The 27,580-nt window shown below is 52.3% G+C and overlaps 1 protein-coding gene across 1 annotated transcript; it reads left to right on the top strand.

Moving 5' to 3' along the window:
- Window positions 1-12,284: 12,284 nt before the first annotated feature.
- On the top strand, window positions 12,285-26,965 carry LOC100629216 (myelin and lymphocyte protein). Its single transcript, XM_014731025.3, has 4 exons — window positions 12,285-12,486; window positions 20,776-20,943; window positions 22,112-22,237; window positions 26,407-26,965. Exons 1-4 carry the CDS (start codon window positions 12,412-12,414, stop codon window positions 26,524-26,526), a joined length of 489 nt encoding a protein of 162 aa, XP_014586511.2. The 5' UTR covers window positions 12,285-12,411; the 3' UTR covers window positions 26,527-26,965.
- The last annotated feature ends 615 nt before the right edge of the window (window positions 26,966-27,580 follow it).

The raw sequence follows: 27,580 nt of genomic DNA, 5'->3' as shown, positions 1-27,580 counted from the left end.
AAAGATCACAAAGTTTCCACTTAAAAAGTACAACAGTTGGTCAGAGGATTCTGGGAAGATGGTGGAGTAGGAAGCACCAGGAATATTGTCTCCCTACCTGAACTGCACTGGGGAAATCTGTCTGATGTAACTGTGTTGGAACTCTGGACTCATGAAGGCTTGCAACTTCCAGAGGAAGACTTAGGGAAGACTTCAATACCTAACTCACAATAATGGATGAAACAACTAGATGGAAGATAAGTAAAGAAATAGAGGACTTAAATGACACAATAAACCAACCAGATCTAACAGACATAACAGAACATTCTACCCAACAAGTACAGAATACACATTCTTCTCAAGCGCATATGGGATGTTGTCCAGGATAGATCATATATTAGGCCACAAATTAAGTCTCAACAAATTTAAAGAGATAGATATTATTGAATGTATCTTCTCTGATCACAACAGGATGTAGACATCAGTAACTGGAAAATTTACAAAATTGTGGAAATTAAACAATACACTTTTAAACAATCAATAGATCAAAGAAGAAATAGAAAATACTTAGACATGAATGAAAACTAAAACACAACATACCAAAAACTATAGGGTGCAGTAAGAGTGGTGCTGAGGGGGAAAATGTGTAGCTATAAACACTCACTGTACAAAACAAGAAAGATCTTAAATCAACAACCCAACTTTACAACCTAAGGAACTAGAAAAAGAAGGACAAACTAAACTCAAAGTTATCAGAAAGTAAGAAATAATAAAGATTAGAGTATAGACAAATAAAATAGAGAATAAAAAACAATAAATAAAATCAATGAAACCCAAAGTAATTCTTCAAAAAAATCAACAAAATTGACAAACCTTTAGCTAGATGAACTAAGAAAAAAAGAGAGAAGACTGAAATTACCAAAATCAGAAATGAAAGTGGGAACATTACTACCAACTCTTCAGAAATAAAAAGGATTATAAGAGAGTATTATGAAAATTGTACATCAGCAAATTGGATAACCTAGATGAAATTGACAAAAGTCTAGAAACACAAAACCTACCAAGAAAGAATCACAATGAAATAGGAAATCTGAACAGAGCTACAACTAGTAAGGAAATTGAATCAGTAATAAAAAATATGCCAACAAAGAAAGCCTTGGACCTGATGGCTTCACTGGTGAATTCTATGAAACATTTAAAGAACTAATACCAATCCTTCTCAAATTTTCCAAAAAATGTTGAAGAGGAAGAAACACTTTCAAAATCATTCTATGAGGTCAGCATTAACTTAATTGTCAAAACCGGACAAAGACACTATAAGAACACTATAGACAGATATCTCTTATGAACATTAAAACAACGCTCAATAAAACTCTAGCAAACAGAATTCAGCAGCATGTTTGAAGGATTATACACCATGACAGAGTGGGATTTATTCCTGGAATGCAAGGATGGTTCAACATCTGAAAATCAATCCATGTAACACACTGCATTAATAGAATGAAGTGGAAAAAACACATGATGATCTCAATTGCTGCAGAAATAGCATTTGACAAAATTCTACACCCTTTTAATCCAACAACACTCCACAACCAAGGAATATAAGGAAACTACCTCAACATATTGAAAGCTATATATGAAAAACCCACAGTGAACATCATACTCAATGGTGAAACACTGAAAACATTTCCTCTAAGATCAGGAACAATATAAGGATGCCCACTTTCACCACTTCTATTCAATCTAGTACTGGGAGAGCTAGCCAGAGCATTTAGGCAAGAAATAGAAACAAAAGGCATTCCAATTGGAAAGGAAGAAGTAAAATTATTTCTGTTCCTAGACAACATGATCTTATATGCAAACAACCCTAAAGATTCCACCAAAAACCTATTAGAACTAATAAATGAATTCAGCAAAGTAGCAGGATATAGAGTCAGCACACAAAAGTCAGCTGCATTTCTATACACTAACAACAGAACAATCTGAAAAGAAAAAATTACAAAAACAATTTCATTTACAATAGCATCTAAAAGAATAAAATACTTAGGAATTAATTTAATCAAGGAGGTGAAAGACTTGTACAATGATAACTACAAAACATTGCTGAAAGAATTTAAAGAAGATATAAATAAATGGAAACACATCCCATGTTCATGGATTGGAAGTCTTAATATTAAAATGGCACCTCTACCCAAAGTGATCTATAGGTCACTTTGCAATTCCCAGCAAAGTCCCAATGACATTTTTTGCAGATATTGAAAAATCCATCCTGAAATTCATACGGACTCTAAAGGGACCTGGAATAGCCAAAACAATCTTGAAAAAGAAGACTTAAACTGGAGGACTCGCACTTTCTGATTTCAAAACTCACTACAAAGCTACAGGAATCAGAGTAGTGTGGTATTGGCATAAAGACAAACATATAGAGCCTTACCTGACATGATATACAAAAATTAACTCCAAATGGATCAAAGATCTAAACGTAAAACCTAAAACTCTTTGAAGTAATCATAGGACAAAAGATTCATGACATTAGAATTTGATAACGATTTCTTGGATAGGACATCAAAGGTACAGGCAATAAAAGCAAAAAGGGCCAAATCGGACTTCATGAAAATTAAAAAATTTTGTACAACAAGAGACACTATCACAGAGTAAAAAGGCAGCCAACAGACTGGGAGAAGATATTTGCATATCATATATCTGATGAGGGATTAATATCCAGAATATAGAGTGGATTCCTAAAACTCAACAACAAAAAGCAAACAAGTCAATTCAAAAATGAGAAAAGGATTTGAATAGCATTTCTCAAAGAATATTTTCAAAAGACTAATAAGCACATGAAAAGATGCCTAACATCGCTAAACATTAGAAAAATGCAAATCAAAACCACAATGAGAAACCATCTCACATAACTGTTAAAAAAAACCCAGAAAATAAATGTTGATGAGGATGTGGAGAAATTGGAAGCCTTGCGCACTGTAGGGGGGAATGTAAAATGGTGTAGCCACTATGGAAAACAGTATAGTGGTTTATCAAAAAATTAAAATTAGAGCTACCAGATGACCCAGCAATACCACTTCTGGATTTGTACCAAAAGAATGGAAAGGAGAATCTCAAAGAGATGTTCATACCACCCTGTGCATTGCAGCATTATTCACAAATGTCCATCGACAGATAAACGGACAAACAAAATGTGGTCTATGCCTACAATGGAATGTTATTCGGGTTTAAGACAGAAGGAAATTCTGACACATCCTACAACATGGATGAACCTCAAGAACATGATGCTAAGTGAAATAAGCCAGTCACAAAAAGACAAATACTGTGTGGTTCCACTTCTATGAGGTACTTACAGTTGTCATAAACATAGAGACAGAAAGTAGAATGGTGGTTGCCAGGGTCTGGGGGATGGAGATGGAATGAACAGTTGCTTAATGGGTAAAGAATTCCAATTTTACAAGATGAGAAGAGTTTCTGGGATGGATGGTGGTGATGGTTGCACAACAACCTGACTGTACTTAATACACTGAACTGTACACTGAAAAATGGTGAAGATGGTGAACTTTATGCTAAGTGTATTTTAACACAATAAAAAATGTTTTTTTAAGTAGAGTTGTTGGGCAATTAATAACATATGTAAAATAGTGAGCAAGTAGAAACAGTTGAGCAAAAGGGAGCAGGTATTCTTCATATAATTAGCACCACGCATGCCCACACCTCATCACCAGAAGAAAGAGATCCACCTATTGTGTGAACTACAAGAGATCCCCGGAGAGGGAAGAGAATCTGAGCCTGAGCTGGTCCTGGCCTGGTTGTAGAGGGGCCTGGGGGCTGGGAGGGGCTCCTGCAGATGGTGGTGGGGGGTGGGGGGCGATGGCAGGGAAGCATGAGCAGGATGTGGGGGTGGGAAGGCAGAGGGTTAAGGAGCAGGGGAGGGTAGTCATGCTGCCCTTCTCTACGTCCCAGGGCAGAACTCAGAGGCCAGCGGGGCGCAGTTGTAGATGGTGAGAGGACGAGGCCCCCCTGAATGGGCGGTGCTGGAGCAGGAGGCAAGAGGATTTCCTGGAGGCAACATGGAGCCTTCTGGGCTAAAAGCAGCTGCTCAGGACCCCAGTGAACCAGGCAAGACCCAAGGCAGAGCAAGAGGGGCAGCAAGTGGCAATTCTTTTCCGTTCACCCGCATTAGAGCTGGGAGGGCCCCCACAAGCCTGAGAGGTGACTCAAGGGTGAAATGTCAGAGCAGGCTGGCCAGGTGACTAAGGCCTGGTGAGGCAGGGGAGGAGGCATCCAGCTGCCACCCTGGGTGTCACCTGGTCCCTGTCATGACGTGGTGCCAGCTGATGGCACAGCGGGAGCAATGGGGGTGACCCACGGGAGAAGTGAGTCCACAAGGGCGGTTCCTACTGGGGCTGAGATGCTATTTGCTGATGAAAGTTCCGGGACCCTTTGGAATTGGTTTTCCTTCCCCAGCACTGCAAGGCCATGAGGACCCCATGTAAGAGCTCCGAGTTAGGCAGGGGCCTCTCACACAGGTCATTCTCTGGTTCAGCTCTCAGCTGCTGATTGAGGGATTGGCTCCAAGGCCTTCCCATCTTCTGAGTTACAGGAATTCACTGTTGGTGGCCCTGCAGGGACCAGAACAGAAACTGCCACTTGCTGAAAGAGGAAGGGACAGCAACAGCCTCAGGCCCAGGAGGTGACCACCAGGGAATGAGGTGGGATGCAGGTGTGTGAGTGAGAGCCAGAATGTTCTCTAATGGAATCTGTGTCCAATGGGGGAGAACACTTTTCTTCTGAGAGTGGAGGGGCACACACGTGTGATGGTGACGAGTCCCGGGGGACTGTGAGCATCTGTTGACACCAGCCTCCATGTCTTGAAGTTGCCTCCCGGCAGGCACTGCACAGGACACTCGATACACACGTTGTCTCCATCTATCCACAAACAGCCCTGTGAGGAGGGAGCGCTGTTGCCATTTATAGATGAGAAAACCAAGGCGCAGAAACCAAGGGATCTGTCTGAAGTTGCACAGCAAGTGAACAGCAGTAGGCCGATTCTTAACCCAGGTCCCAAGTTCACTCTATAGTCTGAGGGCTCCCCAAGGTCTCTGCTGTGTATTCAACATGGGGCCAGAGGGAGGGTGACAACTGTGACAACATTAGATGTGCAGCCCTGACCGGTGTGCAGCTGTCTCTGTGGAAGGCAATATGCAGAAGAGAAAGCCGGAAGCGAACGTTCAGAATGACCAAACGCCCAAATGCTCAGCTCCTTCCTTTGGGAAGGAACCCAAAGCAAGAGGGCAGTCACAGCCCATGACTGAGGGAGCCCGAGCAAGTGAAGAGCTTGGGGTGGTCATCAGCCAGGCCTCCAGGAGCCAGAAGGCAGGCCCCCTTGTCCCTGGCCTCAGATGCACAACCACCTCTGACAGTCACGCCTCTAGCCTGGATCTTAGAGGTTGGGGCCATTGGGGAAGGGAGGAGAAGAATAACATTTCCAGAAGCGAGGAGCTCTGAGATCCAAGGTTTGCTGCCCCAGCCAGCTGGCACTGCCGACTGCAGGAGTCCCAGCATCGCAGAACGGGAGGACATCCACAGGTCAGCAGGTGGAGCCCAATGTGCTCGCCTTTGATGGGTTTTCCAGTTAGAAGTTCTATCTTCTATGTCCTCTATTTAAGGGAAAGTGACATCTCTCTCCTACCCTCAGCCCCACCTCTCCCTCACCCACTGATCTCCATCCCCAGAGGGAACCACTGTGAAAAGTATAGCTTCTGTCCTTCCAGCTACTTATTTATCTATGCATTTACAAGCATATTTTCTTATGAGAGAAACATTGATTACGGGTTACGTATTGGTCAGCAACTTTCTCTTTTCACCACCAAAAGATGCTCTCCCGGCCATCCTCCTGTGTCAGCATGTGGATGTCCACTGTCCGTTTTCCAGCACTGGCGTGGTATCCCACAGTATGGACAGAGACCTCATGTGTCTGGGTGACTTGTCCTGTGCTGAGTGGATGTGGTCACAAGGCCTTCTGGAGAATGGGCTGTCCTTTCCAAGACCTGCTCACTCTGAGTGACTGATCAGAGGTGGGGGAGGTGGGAGAGGATGTCCTGTCTCAGAGAACCTGGCAGTGCCGGGATTCTGGTCCCTCTGAGGATTGAGGGGTTGAAGGGAGATGTTGGATCTGAGAGGTGATGAGGTCTGGAAAGTGATGGTTTGGGTGAATGGTGGGGTCTGGGAGGTCTTGGGTCTGGGAGGTGATGCATTTGTCAGGAGATGAATCTAAGAGATGATGGAAACTAGTGGGTGATACAGAGCCAGTGGTGTCTGAATCATTTCCCATGATGCAATGGGCAGCTCTTCACAGTCAGGACTGCTCCTAGACCAGGTGAGTTGCTCAGATGAGGGTCCAGCCCTCCTCCCCACAGGCTGTGGTTGATGTCCACCCTCTTTGGCCAGCCTGTTTCCTGCCCGCCTCTTGGGTACAGCTCTCTGGAGCTTCCTCCTCTGTCATCCAGGTGACACAGCCATGGATCCCCTCCGTGCCTTCCAAGGGTTTGGCTGCTCTGAGTCATAGACCAAGATCCGGGTCAGCCAAGAGCTTTTCCTTCCTCTTCCTTAGGATACACTTTGTGTCACAGTTGGCAAGTTTAGGAAACCAATAGAACACAGCCCCTGTGGAGTGTGAGGGTTCCTCAGCTTTCCAGGAGACTGCTTCACTTTCCCTTCCCTCTTTCCTTCTCTCCCTTCCTCCACTCTCTCTCCTTGTCCTTCAGCAAACACCCATGCCCCTCCCATGGACCAGGCGCTGTGCTAAGCCCTGGGCACTGAGAGACGAGTCAGCAAGTCCCTCCTACTCTCCAGAAGAACATGCCATTCTTCTCGGCACCAAGTTTCATCCTCTACTTGGTTGAGGTTCTTTGATTTTATTGTATTTTCTGATCTCAGGCTGTTCCAGATCTCCAGGCTCCTTGGGTCAATTCAAAGACTTCTGGGGGACCCTGGACCCCTGCTTCTTTTCTTCCAAGCTCTTGGCACTAACCAAGCATTCTGAGTCCTGAAGACACATGGGCACCTGCTGGACTCGCCTCTACTCCCCCAGAGAGGACCTCACACTGGCCTTGACAAGGGCCTCGATGGCCCCCAAGCTGGAATGCTTGCAGGAACAGTGACCTCACCTCCACCACCGAGGCTCCCACATCCACCTCCTATTCTGGCCTGGTCACCTGTGCTCAGTCAGCTTGGGTGCTGAATGAATGGACAAATATTGAGGCTGAATGAATGGACAAGTCACTATGTGGAAATAGAAGCTCAGAGAGGTAACAAGTCTCCTCTCCATGAGTTCTAGTAGATAATAGGCAGAGATGAAAGCAGTTGCCTTGATTTGGAAGAATCAGGGGGCAGTATAGTACAATTTCCTTTGCTGTGTTTTCCAAGTGTGAGTATATCTTCTCCAACAGGAAACAGAAATGCTAAGAAGAAGAATAGAGAGCTGACAGGGCCCACTGGCACGGTAGGTGGGAGGGTGAAGGTTCCCTCACTCTCTCAGTGACTGCAGGGCAGGTGGCTTCTCTAGAAGGTGGGCTCCTTGTCATCATGAGGGGTCAGTCCCCATGGGGAGGCCTTTGGAAGAAGCCCAGGTAGAAGGATGAGTGTGAGAGTGAAAGGTGGCGCCAGGGCTGGTCCAGGAGGCATCTGCTAGATTCTGATCTTCCCTCAGCAACTGCTTCCCCGTCTGAGAAGCTTGCTGTGTGGCAAAGGCGCTCTGCAGGGGCTGTAGGTGAAACCTGGGAGGAAAGTGCTGAACTGGGGAGCAAGCCGCCCAGCCCCAACCTGCTGAGGCTGCATTCCCAGGAGCCACTGGCCCAGCCCTGCTCTGTCTGTTTTTTGAAACTTGGGCCAAATTCCCAGTGAAACTCACTGGGCAGCTTGTGAGCTCTCACACAGAGGTGCGGGGTCTGGGCCGGACCTCTCTGGGCAGACAGAATGAACCCTGTCACTCTCAGGGCCAAACAGGGGACATGACTGAGCTTGATGGATGCCTATTATTCTTTGAATTTTGCCTCTTTCTCCCGAGTCCAGCCTGCCTTTGGCCTTTCCAGCTCTGCCCCAGGAGCCACCCTGCTCCCCACAGAGATCAAAGGCTCTCTGGCCTCTGGGACTCGCCCATGCTGCTCCCTGGCCTGGCACATCCCTCCCCTCTCTTCTCTGCACCGGCCCTCCTCACACTGCCCTGTGGGCATCAGTCCTGTCTCTTCTTCCAGAACTCGCTGCCTATGCCTGCTTCCTTCTACCCTGGACTCCCGTGGCTGTCCATGTTCCACCTCCTGCCCCTCCCTGAGTGCCCCCAACTCTTATGATGGATTTCCTTATTTATACTTGTCGCCCTGCAGTGTGGGGAACAGTGCCTGATGCTCCTCCAGGAGATGACCTGGGGCCTGGCACAGGCTGTTCTTCTGTAAGGAAGCTCTTTCCCCCTCCCCCCAGTTAACCACTGCTCACTCACTCAAGGGTCCCTTCCTCCCACAAGCTCCCCAACCCCCAGGCCAAGCCCAGCTGTGCTGGTGGATGCTCTTGGGGCTCCCTTCCAGCAGCAACCTCGTTACACATTTATGACGCAGGTATGATGGGTGCCCATCTCCTGCCCCCATGAGAAGCTTCACAAAGGCAGGGAGCACATCCACCCTGCTTCCATTGCCTGGCATTCGCTGACCTGGTGCTGACGGGGCACTGAGGGCAGCGCCTCTATTACTGCTGCATCTTCAGTGCACCCAAGATGTGATCAGAAATGGGCCCTGTCCCCACCCCAGCCTGATTGCAGAATGACTGGCCCGTGTGCCTCCTCTCAACATCTGGCCTGCAGAGACGGGGAACGTGCCGAGTGCAGGCCCAGCCCAGGTGTCTATTGACTCTGAATGTGCTGTCCCTTCTGGATGGAACTCGCCTAGGGAGCAGGGACTCTGTCTTCCCTATTTGCAGAACCTCCACCCTCCGTTCCTGTCCCTGAGACAGCGGACAACACCAGCCCCTGCTGCGTGCTCAGAATTTGGAGCTTGCTGATGACTCTCTCAGGCGGTGGGACAGTGCCAATCTCCCTGGAACTAGGAGACACGAACCTGGAAGAGGATGGGAATAAGTGAAGAAGATCACATGTGGTGGCTCACTGTCACTGGGGGCCGCAGGGCATAGGTGCCCTGACAGCCCATCACAGCATAGCTCTCTGGTTAGTAGACACTTACCACCTCTGGTTTCAAGTGTGTGGATTGTATGTAGTAGGCACGTAGGCTGTGGGGAGAGTCCACCTTCTGGAGTCAAGACATCCTAGTATCCTCCCTGTGGCCTGGGCATGTTCCCTCCCCATCTGAGCCTGCAGGGTGGGGTGACAGCTACTACAATGGCTCCATGGGATTAATGAGGCCATGTGGGCAAAGTGCCTGTGGTGGGGCCGGGCACTTAGTAGGCCCTCAGCAGTGCTGTCTCCCCTCTGCCCTCCTGGGGTCAAGGCAACTGAGACTCCATTAGTCCATCGGCCCAGCAGGTGCCCTTGTTGGTTCTGCCAGGAGTGGGAATCCAGGGCTGCGGGTGACTGTGAAACAGACACCATCCCTTGGGGTCAGTGCTGGCCCAGGGCAGCTCTCTGAACTCAGCCTTCATCCAGCTTCCCCTCCCATAATGAGGGTGATGGCCTCCAACCTTGTGTTCCCAGTCAGGGAGGAAAGGTCCAGAGCCCTGTGAGCCGGGCAGAGATGCCTCAGGGAGCCAGTGCCCAGTGCCATGTTTGAGATGAGCATGAAGACTGGATTTGGTGGCTGCCGATGGTCTGCATGGGACACGGCATTTGACTGGCAGTTGTCCATCTTAAGCTTGGTTCTTTTTTATTTCTGTATTTTTTGAATGGTTTTTCCAGTTTTATTGAGAGATAATTGACATACATCAGTGTATAAGTTTCAAGCGTGCAGCAGATGGTGTCTTTCCTGTCTCTCATACAGCTGTGCTCACTGCAGTCACCATGCTGTACATTACGTCGCTAGTACTTCTTTATCTCATAACTGCAAGTTTGTACCTTTTGAGCACCTTCCTGCCATCCCCCTCCCCCAGCCCTCATCTCTGGTAACCACAAGTCTGATCTCTTTTTCTATGAGTTTGGTGGGATTTTTGTTTTTCATTCTTTTAGATTGCACATAAGTGAGATCATACAGTATTTGTCTTTCTCTGTCTGACTTCACTCAGCATAATTACTTCAAGGTCCATCCATGTTGTCACAAATGGTAGGATTTCCTCGTTTTCTATGGCTAAATAATATTCCATTGTCTGTATATACCTCGACTTCCTCCTCCATCCATCCATCTGTTAAGTACAGTCTTGATCAAGGACTTGCAGCTTCAGAGGCACAGCGTCACTCAGGTTCCAGGCTGAGCTCCACCACTTACCAGCTGTGTGGCCTTGGGCAGCTACTTAACCTTTCTGAGCCTCCATCACCTCATCAGTAAAATGGGGGTCATTCTACAGACCCCAAAAGTAAATCCCACCTACTATGATTTAGTGGCAAGTCCTGCCATATGAGTCTTTCCCTGATCACGTCCCTGTCCCCTAGTCCCTTCTCCCACCCCCAATTCCCTCCCCAGACACATACCAGCTGGAGGTGACCTCTTCCACCCTTGGGCTGGCACAGCAATCGTCACTTTCTAGGTCCTACTTTGTAGAAACTCACCCCTAGGCCATGTTGTTATTTTGACAGAAGCCCCAGATCCTCCCAGACTGACCCCACGTTCACACCCACTAAGCTGCTAGGAGGACCGAGGACCCTGCAGTGAGTCATTATGGGCTGAGGTTGTTTTCTCATGTCCTGCTGGAGACCAAAGTGTGGTCCTGTCTTATGGACATGAATCCCCTGCATCATCGGCTCATGGCCCAGAGCACCCTGGGGCAGCTCTGTGACATGCAGACAGACTGTCTCTACTGACCACACTCTACATTCAAACAGAGTCATTGTGCTTCCTCCTTGGGCGGTCAAGCACCAAAAAGGCCGGGTCCATCCCAGCAGAGGACAGGTATTTACTGAGCACCGTGCATGGGCTGGGGTCTTGGTTGGGCACTGAGGACGTGATGTGGCAGGAAGGAGACAGGCGGATGGGGACGGGGTGGGGGCTGCCCTGCAGAGGGTAGAGTGTGGTCAGGAAGAGGACCATCAAGCAAAGATGGCAGGTGAGATGAGGGTCACAGAGAAAGGGCCCTTCCTAAATCCTTTGTGGCTCTTGGGACTCATCAAAGGAGGCTGCAGCCCACCAGCCTCACTGGGCTGCACCAGGGAGCTGCGCCTTCTCCCCAGAGTCACAGGCCCAAGGCTGAGGAATTTAGCAGCAAAGGTTTGAAACAGCCAGCAGAAAACCCAGCCAAAAAACAAACAAAAAACTTCAAAGCCAGGTGAAGAGGTTATTAAGAGTTGAGAAGACCTTCGTGTTTAATTGTTGAGTACTGACAGAGAAATTGCCAAATAGCTTTGGATGGATTTGCTTGAGGGTTTTCTCACCTCCTTCCAGTTGTGGTTGTCCCCACCAGAGTCTCCTTAGGAGGAAGGAGATGGACACCCTGCGTCTCAGGCCACCAAGGCCAGCAGCCCCGAGGAGGCTCACAGAGGAGCAGTGGGATGTTCTCATTTCAGGTGCCTGGTCCCTCTCCATGAGTGTCAGAATGGACAGCTCATGGGCGTGGGTTGGTTTGTTTTGTTTTGTTTTTGGAAAATGTGTCCAGGAATTGACTTCTCTCCGTTGGGACTGGGAGGGAAAAACAGCTGCATAGAGGGAAAGGGTGAGGGTCCCAGTGGGAGAATGGGTCGTGATCAGAGCTGGTGTAGACAACGCCCCTGCAGACCCCCAGCCTGCAGCTGCGGGCAGGACTAGGACCTGGTCCCACCGTGAGCCTGGACCCGGAGGTCGCTCATATTAACGCACCCTGTGGAAAAATAGAGACCCAGCTTAGTTAAAGCAATTGTGACCCGAGTGGTGCTGCGGTGGAGAGTTTGGAGCCTACTTAGTGAGGGTTCTCATTCTTCTGGGATGGTGATTCCCTGCCAAGAGTGCAACGCGTGCGAAGCGCTTCCGCAAAGTGGCTGTTCCTGCTCCCCATGGGAGATGGCACCCAGAGCTGGGACGCAGGAGTCAGGCCCTCATCCCCCGCCCCTAGCTCCGCAAGTCCGCTGAGCGCCCTCTGGTGGTACAGGCGGCGCCGGAGTCAGAGCGGCCGGGTCTCTTGGGGCTCACAGGGTTGGCTAAGACAGGGCAAGGTGGGCGGCGTCCTGGGCTCCTCCCTTCCGGGTCACGGGCGCTTCTGCTCTTCAGCCAGGCGCAGTGGGACCGGTCCACTGGGCTCCGCTGAGCAAGAGAGCGGTCAGCGCGGAGCCGGAGCCGCGGGTCCTGCCCCGAGGCTGCAACCAGCATGTGGAGACAGCGCTTGCCTAGCGGCAGGGAAGTCTTCACCACCTTCCCCGATGTGCTCTTCATCTTTGAGCTTGTGAGTGGATGGCGAGCCCGAGCCAGGAAGGGGGCGGGATGGGCCGTGCTGCGTGCTACCACGCGGGCTAGGCATAGATGACCTGACCAGATCCACAAGTTTTGCGGGTCCTAGGAGCATCTGGATAGCGGGGCCAGGGTGAGGAAAATCTCCCCCTCCTTTAGCCCTTTTTAAACCAACGACAATGGAGGGACCAGTCTCCAGGACTTCGGTGGACAAACCGAATTAGCAAGTGGGTCAGATGTTGGAAGCGGGCCAGGGTCCATCCTTGGTTCCGAAGCTGCGCTCCCACCCTCTTCCCATGGGCCACGCAGAGGACCCCCTTATCGGAGAGTGACATCCCTGTAGAGGTGCCCAGCTTTGTCCAGGGTTAGGATTTCATTTACAAAAATCAATAAAAGAAGCCGGAGTATCACCAATCGAGGTTTAGGGAATTGGGTTGAAATAGTGTTTTGGACAAACATCACCAAGGGCAGGCCCTATGAGATAACCCAGCAGATGTCCTCCTCGGGTGCTGATGGACAAGGACAGTGGGTGGGGCAGCTTGTCCCTGGAGCACTGCTGCCATGGGGAAGTGTGGCCGACTCCTCACAGGTTGCAGACTGTCCCGGGAGCAGGAGCAGCTCCCTGGGTTCTCTGCGTCCTGGGCCCTGACTTGCCCTCTGCATTCTGGTGGAAGATCTGGTTCCTGGTTGGCTCCTGCTGAGCCCCAGCAGCATAATGACTTCCTGGGGGGATGGACTGGCCTTGAGTCTCTGCTCCAGGCTCTCTAGCACTCCCAGCTCATTAATAGCTGCTGTTCTGTCTACACTGGGGCAGAACCACCCCTGTGTTGAGTCACTTCAATGTACCAAGGCCCTGGAGCCTGAGAAAATCTGCAGGAACCGGAATAAAAGCCTTGTCACCCACCATCACACCTTGATCTGCACAGGCAGTGGAAGAGGAAGGCCCAGGGCCACCCAGCCCCTCTCAGCTGACCTGAAATTGCGCCCCAGCCCCGCTCCTGTTAGAAGGCTGTTGGGCTGGAGGGGAGGGGGCAGGAAGAGGAGGAGGAGGGGGAGGACCCTGCAACTCCTGGATCCACCTTTGAAGGAGGCCCTTAGAGGGCCCAGGGCACAGGCTTTGGGGTGGACACACCAGGAAAAGAGCAAAGGAGGAAGGACAGAAGATGAAGGCCACATCCTGACCCTGGTAGTAGGGGTGGGGGCAGGGTGACAAAGGTCGTGTTGACATACCCGGGGATGATGAGCCCAGGCCTGTGTCTGCTGAAGAGCGAGCGAGGTCTTTCAGGGTTCAGATCTTTTGCTTGTTTTTGGTCTTGAACACACACCTTGGTGTTCTTTCCTCTGAAGGGACAGAGCCTGTTAGCCAGTGGAGGGTGGGGGAGGGGAGGCTGCCTCCCATCGCCTCCTCATTTGGCTTCTCTGCTTCTCTAGACTGGGGTAGCTGGGAGCAGGACAAAGGCTGCCGGGCTGTCTCCTCTCGCTCCGTGTTACTGTTCTCATGGCCATTTACAAAATGGCCCTACACACGGGAGATTTCATGGTGAACTGCCTGTGCGTGGCCTTGGGTGACTGCCACACAAAGGGATGTCCTGACCTGGCTCCACAACCAGCCTGTCAGAGCTGGCCCTCAGCAGCTGTGGGAGTGTGAGCGGGCCACTGCGCCTCAGTTTCTGCATCAGTGAAATGGGGCTGTAATAGCACCCACCTCAAGGATTGCTGTGAGGACTGAGTAAGCGTAATGTACGCAAGCTCTTCAAACCATGTGGTGCCTGCAGCTCCTGCTCAAGAGCTATTAGGTGCAATTATCATTAATTTAGAAATAAGTCAAACACCTGCTCTAATCAACTGGCCGATCCACACTCAAAGGGGGCAACTGCAGGAGGGGCCATGAGGCCGATCCCCACCACCTTTGACCTTTGATGCCCTTCCCAGGCAGGCTGCGGGAGGCAGGGGGAGAGTGAGATTAGGGGGTGGGCGTGGCTGTGGAGGGCGCACGTGACTTGTCCCTGGGGTCCCCAAGTACTGTAGAGACACCACCCTCTGTAGGGCTTTCCAGTGGCTTCTGTGCTTGGAGCTGCCCCTGGTCAGCCTGATGGGGTGGCTAAAGGGAAGAGGGGGCTGTGGCAGTCCTGTCCTGCCTTCTCTTGTGGCAGTGGGGACTTCCTGAGCCTCCCTCTGCACCGCCCTGCCAGCCTAGTGCCAGGCTAGGTTCAGGGAAATCTCTGAATTCTGGGAGCCAAGCAAATTGCTGCATCTGCTCAAAGACGAAAGGACCAGTTACCAGTGGGCCTGGGATCAAACTTTTAAAACTGATTTGTCATCTGTGTCAGTGCATCACCATTTGGGAGGCCGTTTGTTCAGGGAGGGGGCAGCCTCTGGCATATAATCGTGACCCACCTCCCCAGCCTCCATCCCTCCCTGAAGCTGCTTGGTGATAAGCCAGGGAGGGTTGGACTGAGGGCCCTGGCGGGAGAGAACCACAAGCTTTTACATCTTAGGACTCTTTCCAGAACCAGCCCCACAGTCCTCGCTGCTCTCCATACATGGTGCTCCTTTGGTGCAGGTGGCATGGTGGGGCTAAGTCCTCTGTCCCTCTGGTCTGGCTCATGCAACGCCTCCACCTGGAAGCCCACCTGGGGGCACCAATTTCTTGTCCTGCAGGCCGATGCTTGTGGTCTGTCTCCCACCTGGACCCTGAGTCTGCCCATGTCCCCGCCCAGACAGTGCCCTCTGGGACATTTGTTCTCAGAGTGCATTGGTAGGAAAGGGGCTAGGGGTTTGTCTCCCTCCTGGCTAATATATATGAATAACAAGAGAGTCCTTGACCCCAAGGGCAGACAGAGGGTGAAACTGACAGTCACCACCAATTCTCCAGGGAGACCCTTGGAACCCTCAGAGGAGTGCCAGGCCGTTGATGGCTGGTTTCTTCTCACTGTGTGCAGGTGCACACCTGTTTTGTTGGCTGACCACATTGCTCACCTATTTGGTGACTCCCGTTGATAACTTTTATTTTTCTTGAACCGAAGCCCCTCCTGTCTGGTCTACATTTCAGACTTTGTCTCTTAGAGGTGGTTTACCGTATTTTTCATGAAACCTCCTTGTTTCTGTTCATCCTGCGGGTAAATCCAGGGGGTACAGTCGTGGTGGGGAAACATTTCCACCAAGGTGAGGACAGGCCTGTGTGAGAGCCCCAGCTTTGTGGTCTAGGGGAGTGTCCTTCCCTCAGGAGCTGGTGACTGTCCTCTGCCTCGGGCGGGAGGCCGACACTGGTCAGCGATCGTCTGTCATGCTCACGGCCGGTGCTGGGGAGCAGAGGGCTAGTGGGTGCTACGGGGAGCAGACTGCCCGGGGACTTCGGGAAGCGGGGAGAGGGCTGAGCAGGGCCTCTCCCAGGCCACCCTCGCCCTGGTAACATCAGCTACAGAGCTGGACGCCCTCCTCTCTCTGTGAATCCCAAATCTCTGTCCCTCTCTCTACAAACAGACTCATGGCCCTGAGTCCTGGGTTTGCCTTCAGTGTAGATGAAAGGACATGATCTAAGCTGCCTTGGGAGGGATGGTGGCACGATAGGTCCCTGGAAGGAGGGAGCCTGCTCATGATGGGCTCGGGAGGGCAGAGCAACTGGAGCAGGTAAACTGGGTCAGGTGGTCTTAATGCCACTCCCCATGTTCACCTTGGGAGTAGCCTCAGAGCTCAGACTCCCAATAAGCTGCCTTTCAGTTGGCGGGGGGGTTGCTGCCCACACAGAGAATCTTCTGCACATTGAGTAGGTAGAGGGCAGCAGGCGCTGGCTGTGTCCATGATTCACTCCGAATCCCAGCTTTGCACTGAGCGGGGCCTGGAGGCCTCCACACTGGCCCAGCGATCAGTTCTGTCTCAGGCTCACCCTCCCTCGAGCCCCATCTCCTGCCTCTCTTTGTCCCCCACCCCGTGCACGCCTCCCTGGCCTTCGGAAGCCCTCACTGGTGCTCCAGCATCCTCTGGACTCGGCGTGTACTCTTCCCTCCCCCTGGAGAGCTACTTGGTGACCCTGTGGCCAGGTCAGCCAGTGACGTCCACCTCTCCCTTCCAGACTCGATGGGGCCCTGCCCCAGTCCAGGCTGCTTGGCCCACTCGGGGCAGGGCATCATCCTGCATTGTAACGGGCTGCCTCTGCGTCTGTCTCCACTGGGCTGTGGGCCTCCTGGGTGAGCAGTGTCCTACCCCAGTTGTTGGGTGGTGCTGGGCACGGTGCCAGAGCTTCACATTCACCTCCATGGTTTCAGCCAGTTTGCACCAGCCCGCAGTGTTGGGAGACAGCTGCAAAATGCCATTTACAGACGAGGAAGCCGAGGCCCAAGAGGCCGAGTCACGTGCTCCAGCCCCTCTAGCACATGCGGGGAGAGCCCCTCTCCAGGGCTCACGTGCGCCTCCACCCATGCAGACGCTGTGTGGTGCAGGTGCTGCGGGAGCTGGCATGTGCCCGGGAGGAGTGGGGCCTTCACACCTGCACAGCTGTTCCAGCTGTGACCCCTTCCAGCACGCATCCGTGCTGGAGCTCTCACAGCAGCCGTATCTGTGTTGAGGGCGCTGCTCACAGACGGCCAGCTGGAATAGACCCTCTGTTCTCAGCCTCGTCTCTGTTCCTTGCTCCACCCGTCCTCTCTCAGGGGTGTTCTGCACCCACCTCAGCCCCCTCCCAGATGGTCCCCTGTGCAGGTCGCCCTGCATTTCTCCCCTGGGCACCTGCTGGGCAGGGCTGTAAGGGGTGCAGGGCAGCCCACTGCTCATCTCCTGGGAGCAAGACCTCCAGAGGTTAATCATTTCCTCTGTGTGAGGACATTCCCTTCTCATGACATGTCTCTTAGAATATGTTTCTGGACAGATGGGGCCTGGTGGCATGTTTCCTATGAGAATGTCCCTGGGCACCAGAGGGTCCTCAGCTCTTTCCAGTTGAAGGCTCCAGAGAGATGAGCCACATTCAGTCAGTCTCCCCACATGATGGGTCAGAATGGCTGGTGGGCTGAGCTGTGATGCCGCAGAAATTTTGTGAAGGTCCCCTTGAGACAGAATGTCTCACCTTGAAAGACATTTATGCCAAAACAAACAAACCAGTCACAAAAGTCTGCCTTTTATATATGATTCAACTCATGTGAAAGTTGAGAATAGGGGAATCTATAGAAATGGGAAGTGGGTCAGTGGTCGCTTAGGGATTGGAGGGGTGGAGGGAGCCGTAGCTAAAGGGCACAGGGTTTCTTCGAGGTGATGAAAATGTCCTAAAATTGGCTCTGGAGCTGATGGCTGCACATGTCTGTGATCATCATAAACCATTGAATTGTCACCTTACATGGGTGAGCTGTGTAGTGTGTGAGTTCTCTCTCATTAAAGCTGTCTAAAAGAGAGAGAACTTCTCCCCGCCATCTTACAATGAAACTCAGTGCTACAGAGAAACCACACAAAGAAGTCAACATGATTTTTAAAGGCCCTTTGCAAGGTGGTGCACCAGAGGTGGGACAGGGTCCTGAAGTCCCAGGGGGCAGGGTTGGGATGGAGCACAGGGTGGGCTTTGCTCCTGTGGGCAGGATTCTTACCAGAGACCCCGGGGATTTGCATAAGGATGTGTGTGTGTGTGTGAGAGTGTGTGTGAGAGAGAGAGCATTCCTAGGGAGCTGGAATACAGTCTTCCTCACACTGGTGGAAGTGCACACCCATAGCAGGTGGAGAGTTGGGGTAACCTCAAAGCTTCCCTCAGTACTGGGGGCCGGGAGCTCAGCCCAAAGCTGTGGCCCCATCTCGCTGGTGCTCACTCAAGACTCTGTGATGAGCACTCAGTGTGGGGACTGCGCTCTGACTTCCCCTCACTCTTCCTGCCTTTGATTCCTGACCGAGCCACACGGGGAGGAATCGAGCTGAACGAGGTGCAGGGCACTGAGCCTGAGACCAGGGTCTGAGAGCCACCTTCTCAGATTGTGCCACTTCCGGGTACCCCCGTGCCTTAATTTACTGCCTATGTATTTTACAGTTAATTTTTCCAGAATAACTATATCACTTAAAAATAAAAGCCATGCCCTTCTCTACATCACCTCTGCCTGCCTGTCCTTGGAGTTCATGCTCTAGGGGAGCTCCAGACCCCTGGCTGCCCCCTGAGCCTTTCTACTTGCCTTAGTCAGAAAGACTGAAGAGAGTGAGAAAGAGAACCGTTTTCCCAAAGTGGCATTCAGTGTCCCTCAGTACCATGTCCCTTGGCCACGTGCAAGCACCTCGGGCCCGCTGGGTCCCATGTGGGATTCCATCACGGAGGGCTCTCCCCTCCATGTGTAGCGCCAGCTGCCCCTCTGGGATTTGGTCCATCAGTCGCTTGTTTGGGCACACCCATCTCCGAGGAGACCCTGAAGGCCAGGGAACTAACTTGGACCCTGACACACGGCTGTACGGCTCTTCCCTGTGTCCCACACCCAAGAGTCAGCCCTGAGCAAGGGGGACCTCACCCCCTCCCTCACCTGGTCAGGGACAGGGCCACTTTGTGACTAACCACGTGCACCTGTCTTGTGCTGCAGGCTGCAAAGGGGCAGTGCAGGGCTCCCTGAGAGCACGTGAACGGGGACCTAGCTTAGATTGGTCCTCTTTGGATGGTCACCGGTTGACCAGGCAAAGGATGCCTAGGGGAAGCGTGTCCCAGGCCCTTGCCTCTGCCCACGGGATGGGCATGCCCGATCCTCCCTCCTCTCCATGCCACACTCTCGTGCCTCCTAAGTCCAAGTCTGTCTCAGCTATTGGCTCATGTCCCTGTGTCGGTGCCTGTGATGGAAAAGGCCAAGTGACCTGTTTGATCTTAAAGGCAACTATGAATGAGATTGACACACATGTCTTATCTGTGGCAGTCTGAGGATTTGTGTTTAATTGATTTTGCTCTGGTGACTGTAAGTTGTAAAGTAGGTCCACTGGCTCTGTCACATGCCTTCCTCCAGGCCATCTCAGGTTCATTAACAGAGGAAGTCTTTTGGGCTCAGATTCCCAGATTTCATTCATGAGGCCCAAGTTGGTTTTGGTAACTCCAGATTCTTCATTACACTGATTTTTCTACCAAATGTGATTCTCTCCTGATGCTTCTCAGCTAAGAGGCTTGGAGAACTCCTGTGAGGACAGTGGTGTCTCTTACCCAGCAGGTGGGCAGCAGGGACAGGGAGACGAGGTCAAGGGACCACTTGAGTTCACACCACAGGGGATGTAGGACATGGTGGCAGCCTGTCCTCAGCCCCCAGATGCTCAGGAGGATGTGCCAAGGGTCACAGTACCTTGGAACCTATGACTGCAAAGCCATCTCCCCCATGTCCCAGCCCACATCCAGCACAGTCCTTGTCCGGGTGGGGATGGCGGATGAGGCTGAGCTGATGTCATTGGGATGAAGAGGGACAAGGAGAAGGGAAGACAAGTACAGAGAGTCCCAGCTTGGGGTGAGCTTGTCCACAGGGGAGCGGGACTGTGGCACTGAGGGGTGTTGTGACCCCCACGTCTGCCCTTACACTTCTCTTTGATTGGGGCTCACTGACCCTGTGAACAGTACTGGGGTGTCTTCTGGGTGATGATGGGGGAGTGATGCTCTCATGCCACCCTCGGCCACCTGAGGAGCCTGGCTGAGCTGGGTCCTCTCTCCAGCCCCAACGCCAGTACTCAGAGCACTTCCTGGACTTGGGGATTTAAGGGGTCCATTATTTTAAAAAATGCTAATGACACAATGTGGCTGATTTATTTGACAATAAAGACCAAAAGAATCATCTGCTCACTACCATTTCATAAAAGAAAGGATATTTTTATATTGAAAATACTGGGAAGGATATATCTCAGAATTAGCACTTCTAATGAAAATACTGGATGGCATAAGTCCTTTCTCGGCATAATGAATTACTTACCTTCCATGTGCCTCTGTTTCCCCACCTGACACATGGGTCAGTACCTTGCTCATAGGGTTGTGTGAGAATTAACTGAGTTAATATTTTTAAAGTGCTTAGGCCAGTGCCTGGCATATAAATGTGATAGAAATGCTTGTTAAATAAAAAAATTAAAATTATATTTAAAAAGTGAATAAAAGCAAGGAAGCAGAGGATTGGGAAAGACTGAGACTGGAGATCAGGCTAGAGCCTTGGGGGCTGAAAGAGTCATTCTTGGTGCGGAAAATGCCCCCCGCTGTTCTCTGCCTCCTTCCTGTTCTTCTGCCCCTCGTGCCCCAGCGTGCCCTCTGGTCTGGCCCTTCCTGGGCGTGGGCTCTCCTGGCCCGATGCTCACCCTGCCCCCCTTCCCTCTGCAGGTCTTTGGGGGCCTCGTGTGGATCCTGATCGCCTCGTCCCTGGTGCCCCTCCCCCTGCTCCAGGGCTGGGTGATGTTCGCGTCTGTGTTCTGCTTCGTGGGCACCACTGCCCTGTTCTTCTGGTACATAATTGGTGTCCGTGATAGTAAGACTTCCTGGAAACTTCTAGTGAGTCCCAGCCCTGGGTATTTGAGGGGGGTGGATGGGATCCTCTGCCCTGGGAGGCTGGCTTTTCCAGTGCTGGGTGAGGCTGCCCTCTAGCCATCTCCCACCCATGTTCCAAGGCTGAGCTGGCTGGGCCTTCAGCTCCGAGCTGTGCACAGCAGCCTGGGGCTCTGTGCAGCCGGGAGGTCAGGAGAAGGTGATGGCAGAGGTTGACTGTCACCGTCTGCTCTGCTTCCTCCTGTGTGACTGCCTTTTTCGTGGATAACCAGCTGCCCAACCCCGCTGCCATCCTGCCTGCACCTACCAGGGGCCTGTTGGCACCTCCCATCATGCAGGAGGGCTGGTTTCCATCTCCTGAGAGCAGGGTCCTGGGGGCTGGCCTTGGCTGCCCAGTGTGAGGCCATGCTTACTGCCCAGCTCTCAGTCACAGGTTTCTAATGCTGGGTCACCAGTGAGGGACTTCGTGGGGGAGAGACATGTCCTGTGGTCTCTGTTCTGCATAAATTCTGCCTGGAGGCCCATGAAGAGGGTGAAACTTACACAGGGGTCCCTGCCCCTTACATCCCTTGGAGGGGGTGGGGCCATTTGGCCAGGCCTCTCACTCTCAAAAGGTCTCCTGCTTACACTTGTGAAATCACCTCTAAACTATGGATACTCAAAATCCAAGTCTAGTACTTTTTTGCTTGTAAACATAGCTGGAGCCCCTTGCATCCTCCCCACCAAAAAACGAACAACAAAAGAACAATGGAAATGGCCTGGGCCTCTCTCCCCTGCACTGGTCACCAAGGCCGCATCCAAACCAGGACTGTGACCATGGATGACACTTCTCAGGTCCAGAACAAACTTCTGCCTATTCAGTCCCAAGCTGCCCTCTCACTTGATCCCCCCTCAAGGGACAGCAGCGTCCCTTCTCCACTGAAGTCCTTACTCTGCCCCCAGACCAGGGAGATGAAACTCAGCTGACAAACGACCTCTGTGAGGGGGGGTTGGAGGGTGTGGTGATGGTGGATGGGGTGGGGGGAGTCAAAGGAAGTGGCCGAAGGTGACCAAGGGACCTGAGCCATGCCTGGTGGGGACAGGTGTTGTGGACGGGCCCTGCTGGGACCACAGCTGCCCCATGTCTCTCTTTCTGGGCTCCTCATCTCTCTGATGGCCCTTTATGACCCTGCAGGACATATTCTACCACTTTATAGCTGCCCTGTTTTACCTCAGCGCCTCCTTGCTAGAAGGTTCAGTTGCCAGCACCATGGAATATGACTTGCTATATGAACATTACCTCGAAAACGTCTTTGCTGCGGTGAGTTCCCCAGTGAACCTGCTGGTGCTCACAGCTCCCACCACCCACTGACAGGGTCTGAGCGGAAGGCTGCCTGAGCCCTCCCCTCTGTTTTTAGTTCACCGACTTTTGAATGAAATAGACCTTCCCCTCATCATGAAGACACAAAACCCCGGAGAAGGGAGGGCACATGCCTGACTCCCTTTGTCATCCAGTCAGGGCTGCGCTGCCCAGGACTGGGTTGGCCCAGGGTCTGGGCCTGGGTGGGCTTTGCAGAGGGCGGGTGTGTGAGGACGTGACCGCTGATGCCCGGCGCCGTCCGAGCTCTCCGTGAACCATCGTATTGAGCCCTCACAGCAGCCCTGGGGTGTGGGCGCTGTGTCATCCCCATTTCACAGATGGAGAACCAGGGCACCACGAGCAGGATAACATGCTCCAAGGTCACCGGGAATGGGCGGGGCTGGTGTCAGGCCAGGTGCCCTGTCAGCACCCTCAGCACCAGCTTGGAGCAGTGAGTCGGGCCCCTGGGTGTCCTGGCCCCCTGAGCGGTCTTCCATGGAAGCACAGTCAGGGGCGGGAGACTGAGGCCTGGGGTGAAAATCGAGTGGCCGGGGTCTCCCCAGGCCCTGGCTCTGGGCTGGGCTGTGGGGAGGCCCTTCTGGGCCCAGTGAGTCCAGACCCCCAGCTGTGGGTGTTTGCTGTGCGATCAGGCCTCGGCTCCTCGTGACGGTGTCTCCTGTCCCACAGCTCTGAGCACCTGTGGGAGGAGGAGGGGCCAGAGGTCACGTCTCCACCAGCTCCCTGTGCACGTCCCCTGTGCTCCCTGAGCCTCGGCCTGCTCCTCTGTGAAATGGGACGGCGATTCCTGTCCCTTCCCCTCGAGGACTGTGGATACTGAACAGCTTCGTGCCGAGGCCTCACAGGAGCCCTGGGGGGAGCAGGGCTTGAGCCTCGTTCACCCCGTCGCCAGAAGAAACGTGGGGGCTGACTGTGTGTGACTGGGGGGGCATGTGTGTGCAGGTGTCTGAGCTCTAAAAGGAACGTTCTCCACTGCGGGCCAGACCCACTGGTGGGTGAGGTCATGGCCTGGATTTTGTTTTAATGGGATGGGTCAGAAAGACAGGAGTAAGAGGATGCATTGTTTCATAAACATTTTCCCAGAGCTGTGCATGGTGGGCTTGCACCCATGTGGTAACTCACCACATCAGATGTATTTCTAGGCATGGAGGAATGTTTAAAAAATAAGAAAAAGTTTCAGAAATAGTGTTCTTCAGATTTCTAGAGGTCAACCTATGAATTATGGAAATCCCGAGGTCAAAGGTAACGACAGATCACAGGATGTCAGCTCCAGGAGCCAAAGCTGTGCTGTCCCCCATTTTGGGGAGGACAGAGCAGAGGCTGAGAGAAATCCCACAGGGTGGGCACTGTTGGGCTCTGGGGAAGGTTCCTCAAAGCCTTGTCTGCTGGTCCCTGTGGGCCTGTCCCCTGCCCTGAGGAGGCCACATGCTCCTCCTAAGCTCCCAGCCTGCTCTCCAGGTCCATCAATATGGCCACCTCATGGTCCCTGCACCCCTCAAATGTCCCACAGTGTGGGAATGTCTCCCATATTGGCTCATCTCCCAAGATGGCTGTTTTCTAAACAGTAGCACAGCCGGGCAGCCCCTAGGATGCTCTTCCTTCCCTTGGGAGGCTGGTCATCCACCTCCTCCATCATCCTTCAAATGACTCTGTTTCGTCTCCCCTCATCTAGAAAGCCTTATACCTCCCCTATCTGAACCCCAGAAGCCTTCTCTCCGAACAGAAATTAGCAAGGCATTTGCCAACAACTTCTGTAAAGTTATTGCAGACAACGGTAAGGACATGTAGAAGGAACATGGCTAGTGGGTCAGCACTTGATGAAACAACCCAGATGGGGTAGATTAATGCCCCTGCCCGCTGGACAGATCTCTAGCTGAGAACCATTGGGCTCTACCCTGTGCTGACTCCTCTTTTATTTGTTTTTATCAAAAGGTAACACATCCAGAGAAGTGAGCAGGATGCAAGTGCACAGCTTGATGAATTTCCATAAAGTGAACCCCTCTGTATATTCACCATTCAGATTAAGAAATAGAGCATCATAAACTGCTCCCAGAAACCCCCTTCCTGTCCTGCCTCCATCACTGCTCACCCACACCAAGGATGAACATGGGCCTGACTCCTAGCTGCCTAGCTTGATTTCTCCTGCTTTTGAACTTCATGTGAATGGAATCGCACAGTGTGTGTCTTTTCTCTCTGGCTTCTTTCTCTCCACCTTAGGTTTGCGAGGCTCGTCCCACTGTTGGGTGGAGATGCAGACTGTTTCTTCTCGTTGCTGTAGAGTATTCCATTCATGATGATCCCAGCATCTCTTTATCCAGTCCACAATTGATTGTGTCCCCCTTTCTGTTAGCTGAGTTGGAGAAATGTGAGCGCCCCCAGGCAGAGTCAGGAGTGCCAGAACCAAGAATCACGATGTTCTCAGCAGGCAGGGGCGCTGGGCTGAAACCATCAAGGGGAACACGAGCCCGGGTCAATGTGAAGTCCTGCCTTTCTGTTCAGAATATCAGCTGTGTCCGTGCACAGGGGAAGGAGTCCTGGTCACTCAGGGTTCACCCCAGACCCTGCCCAGCCATCACACAGCCTCCCATGGTCTCGGGGAGGCCCGTCTGGGCTGTGGGAGGTATCTCAAGACCTTCTCCTCACACCCCTGGCCTTTGGGAGCATCTGGCCTGCCTCTCGCCCTCTGTGACCCCTAACTGGGACCTGCCTCAGGAGCTGAGCTTCTCCCCCGTTTGCTGACAGCAGAGTGTCTGCACCGAAGGATCCCTGGGGTTAGTGGGAGCCGACTGAGGGGAGCTGGAAATGTCTGCAGAAATCTGGAGGTTTCTGGATCCTAACAGTGGGGGGCAACAATGGCAGCCATTTAGGGAAAGGGGTTTCTGAAAGCCTCAGGATGTCCCTTCATGTCCCTGCTGTCCGTGTCCCCAAGGTGCCATTTCTTGCCCTCACTTGGAAAATAAGCTCTGTGTCCTGTTCCTGTGGGGACTTCTGAGGCTCCTCTGCCAAGGGTTCTCGCTGGGTCTGGAGATGCCCGGACAGTAACCTGCTCCCACCTGACGGTCTGAGGTGTTTTTGGGGGCTGCTCACCCATGGTGACCACTCCTTTAAGGTGGGCTGCCTCAGAGTTCCCGGATGAGCTCTCTCAGACGTGTGATCAAATACTCGGCTTACTCATCACCTTTGGCCAACGAGAGTGAAGGGTTTGCCCTGTGTGGGGCAGGGAGAGGGCAGGCCCGGTGACAGCTGGTGTCTGTGGGCATTTTTACGAGTCACGGACGCGTAGCCCCCTAAGTGTTGTGCCTGGTTGCACACTCCTGACCCCACGTCCCAGGTCAGACATCCAGGTGCAGATATTGGACTCGGGGGCAGCAGGCATTTAGGAGTAGATGGTGTCCACTGAGCACAGCTCGTCAGGGGCTTGACAGGCCACAGGTGACCGATTGCTACCTTTCCAGGGGCTTTGTTCCCAGCGTCAAAACAGCCGACTGCATCTTCCCAGCAGCTTTCTCAGGAGCCCCTCCTTTGCAGCATTTCACAATCCCGCCTCCCTGTCCCTGTCCCTCAGTCCTGTGAGCCTGGCTCCTCGCCCGTGTCTGTGAGATTATGATCCTAGAATAACATTCTGATGGGTCTGAGGACGTCCAGGCAGCATTGAGACCTTCACCAGAGCCAGCAAATGCTGTGCTCATGTTCTCCAACTGAGGCCACTGGGCTCACAGCTGGTGGACCCGGCTCTTCCTGGTGGGGAGGAAGCAAGTTTCCCACGGAGAGCAGCTGGTTCTCACCTGTGAGTATCATTTGAGGGGCCTCTGAGGACCCCATTTCCATTTGGTGGCACCAGCATGATGGTGTGATATGGCAGATGGCTGACCTTGCACACCACGTCCAGTGGGTTGTTAGGTCACCTGGAGTTCTGTGCCAAAGGCATTCAGGGCCATGTGTGGGCTCAGCCAGAAAGGATGTCTGCGTGAGTAATGGGACGCAGTGGCGATCCACACACTTCAGTTCTGTCATCTTGAGCTCCATGTTAATGGCCATCATTATGAGTGGATGACCCATGCCTTGCCCTTTCTCCATGTGTGCCAATTAATGGTCATTTGTCTTGGTTTCAGGTGTTTTCATTGCTAGCCACTCTGCTGTACATGATCCATGCCTGTGCTTCCTGCTGCAGACAGTTTGATTGGTTGGAAAGCCAGCGGCTGTTACCTGATTGGCCGTCCTACGGGGTATAATTGTAGCGTGCAGAAATGCTCTCCATGGTGGAAAAAAGAAACCAAAAGAAGAGCGACGCTGTGTGTCTTGTGGGCGTTATGCTGACTCTCCCCTGTCCCTCCTGTCAGGGTTGGGACTTGCTGCGTTTAACCTCCAACTACTGAGCCGTCTTTCAGGGTCATCTATTTGTGGAAGGGGGCGGTGGGTGGAGTGTGGGGACTGTGATCTGAGAGACCACGAAACAAAGATCCCCTGCTGAGCCCTGGACCGGATCTTGAGAACTCTCTGCTGGAATCTTCCACAGGGTCTTTTGAGCCCCCATCTGGTGGCGTGTTTCTAAGTCTTCATGGAGATTCTCCCTGTCATAAGGATAAAACTCACCCAACAAGTACTTGCAGATGTCCACGGTGAAGATGATAAAGCTTTGAAATACTTTATAAAGGGCCTTTGCGTTCAATACTTTTCTCAGGTGTTTGTGGTTCTGTTTTGACTCCCCAGTATCAGGACCATCTTTCCAGCTTTCTTTCTGAGGAATCCTTGGCTTAGACTGAATCTCTAGAGGCGGCATCAAATGGCAGTTCAGATGACAGCTGTGTGTGCTTAGTCACTGCACTCAGGGAGGCCCACACTCGGTCTCCCGCCCTCCCCAGCTACCAGGGGCCTCAGATGGCTTCACCTCTCTGGAAACTTGCCAAGTCCCAGCCTGGGGTCCCGTCTTTTTCCTACAAGACAAAGGGGTCTGTGCTCAATTGGAAAGTCCTCAAGCCACAAGCTAACAAGGTGTAGAAGTTTCCTCTCACTCTGTGAAGCTGATCAGAGATGTTTTGGGCAGTGGGCTGTGTGTTCTGTTCCCGTTAGTGATGTGGATAATAAACTGTTTAGAATTTCCTTGGGCCACTCCATAGGGGAGAAAGGGGACCAGACTGCAGAGTGACAGGAAGTGAGGTGACAAGTGCTGAGTGCCAAATTTCTGGGATGAGATGCCCAGGTTGAGAGGAGAGGAGATAACAGGAAGGGGCCCTCAGTGAGGAATCCTGACAGTCAGCTCCTGGCATGAAGTGCTCCTTCATCCCG

This window comes from Equus caballus, chromosome 15 (assembly GCF_041296265.1).
Source record: "Equus caballus isolate H_3958 breed thoroughbred chromosome 15, TB-T2T, whole genome shotgun sequence".
NCBI classification, from domain to species: Eukaryota; Metazoa; Chordata; class Mammalia; order Perissodactyla; family Equidae; genus Equus; species Equus caballus.
This window is presented reverse-complemented; position numbering and strand designations above follow the sequence as displayed.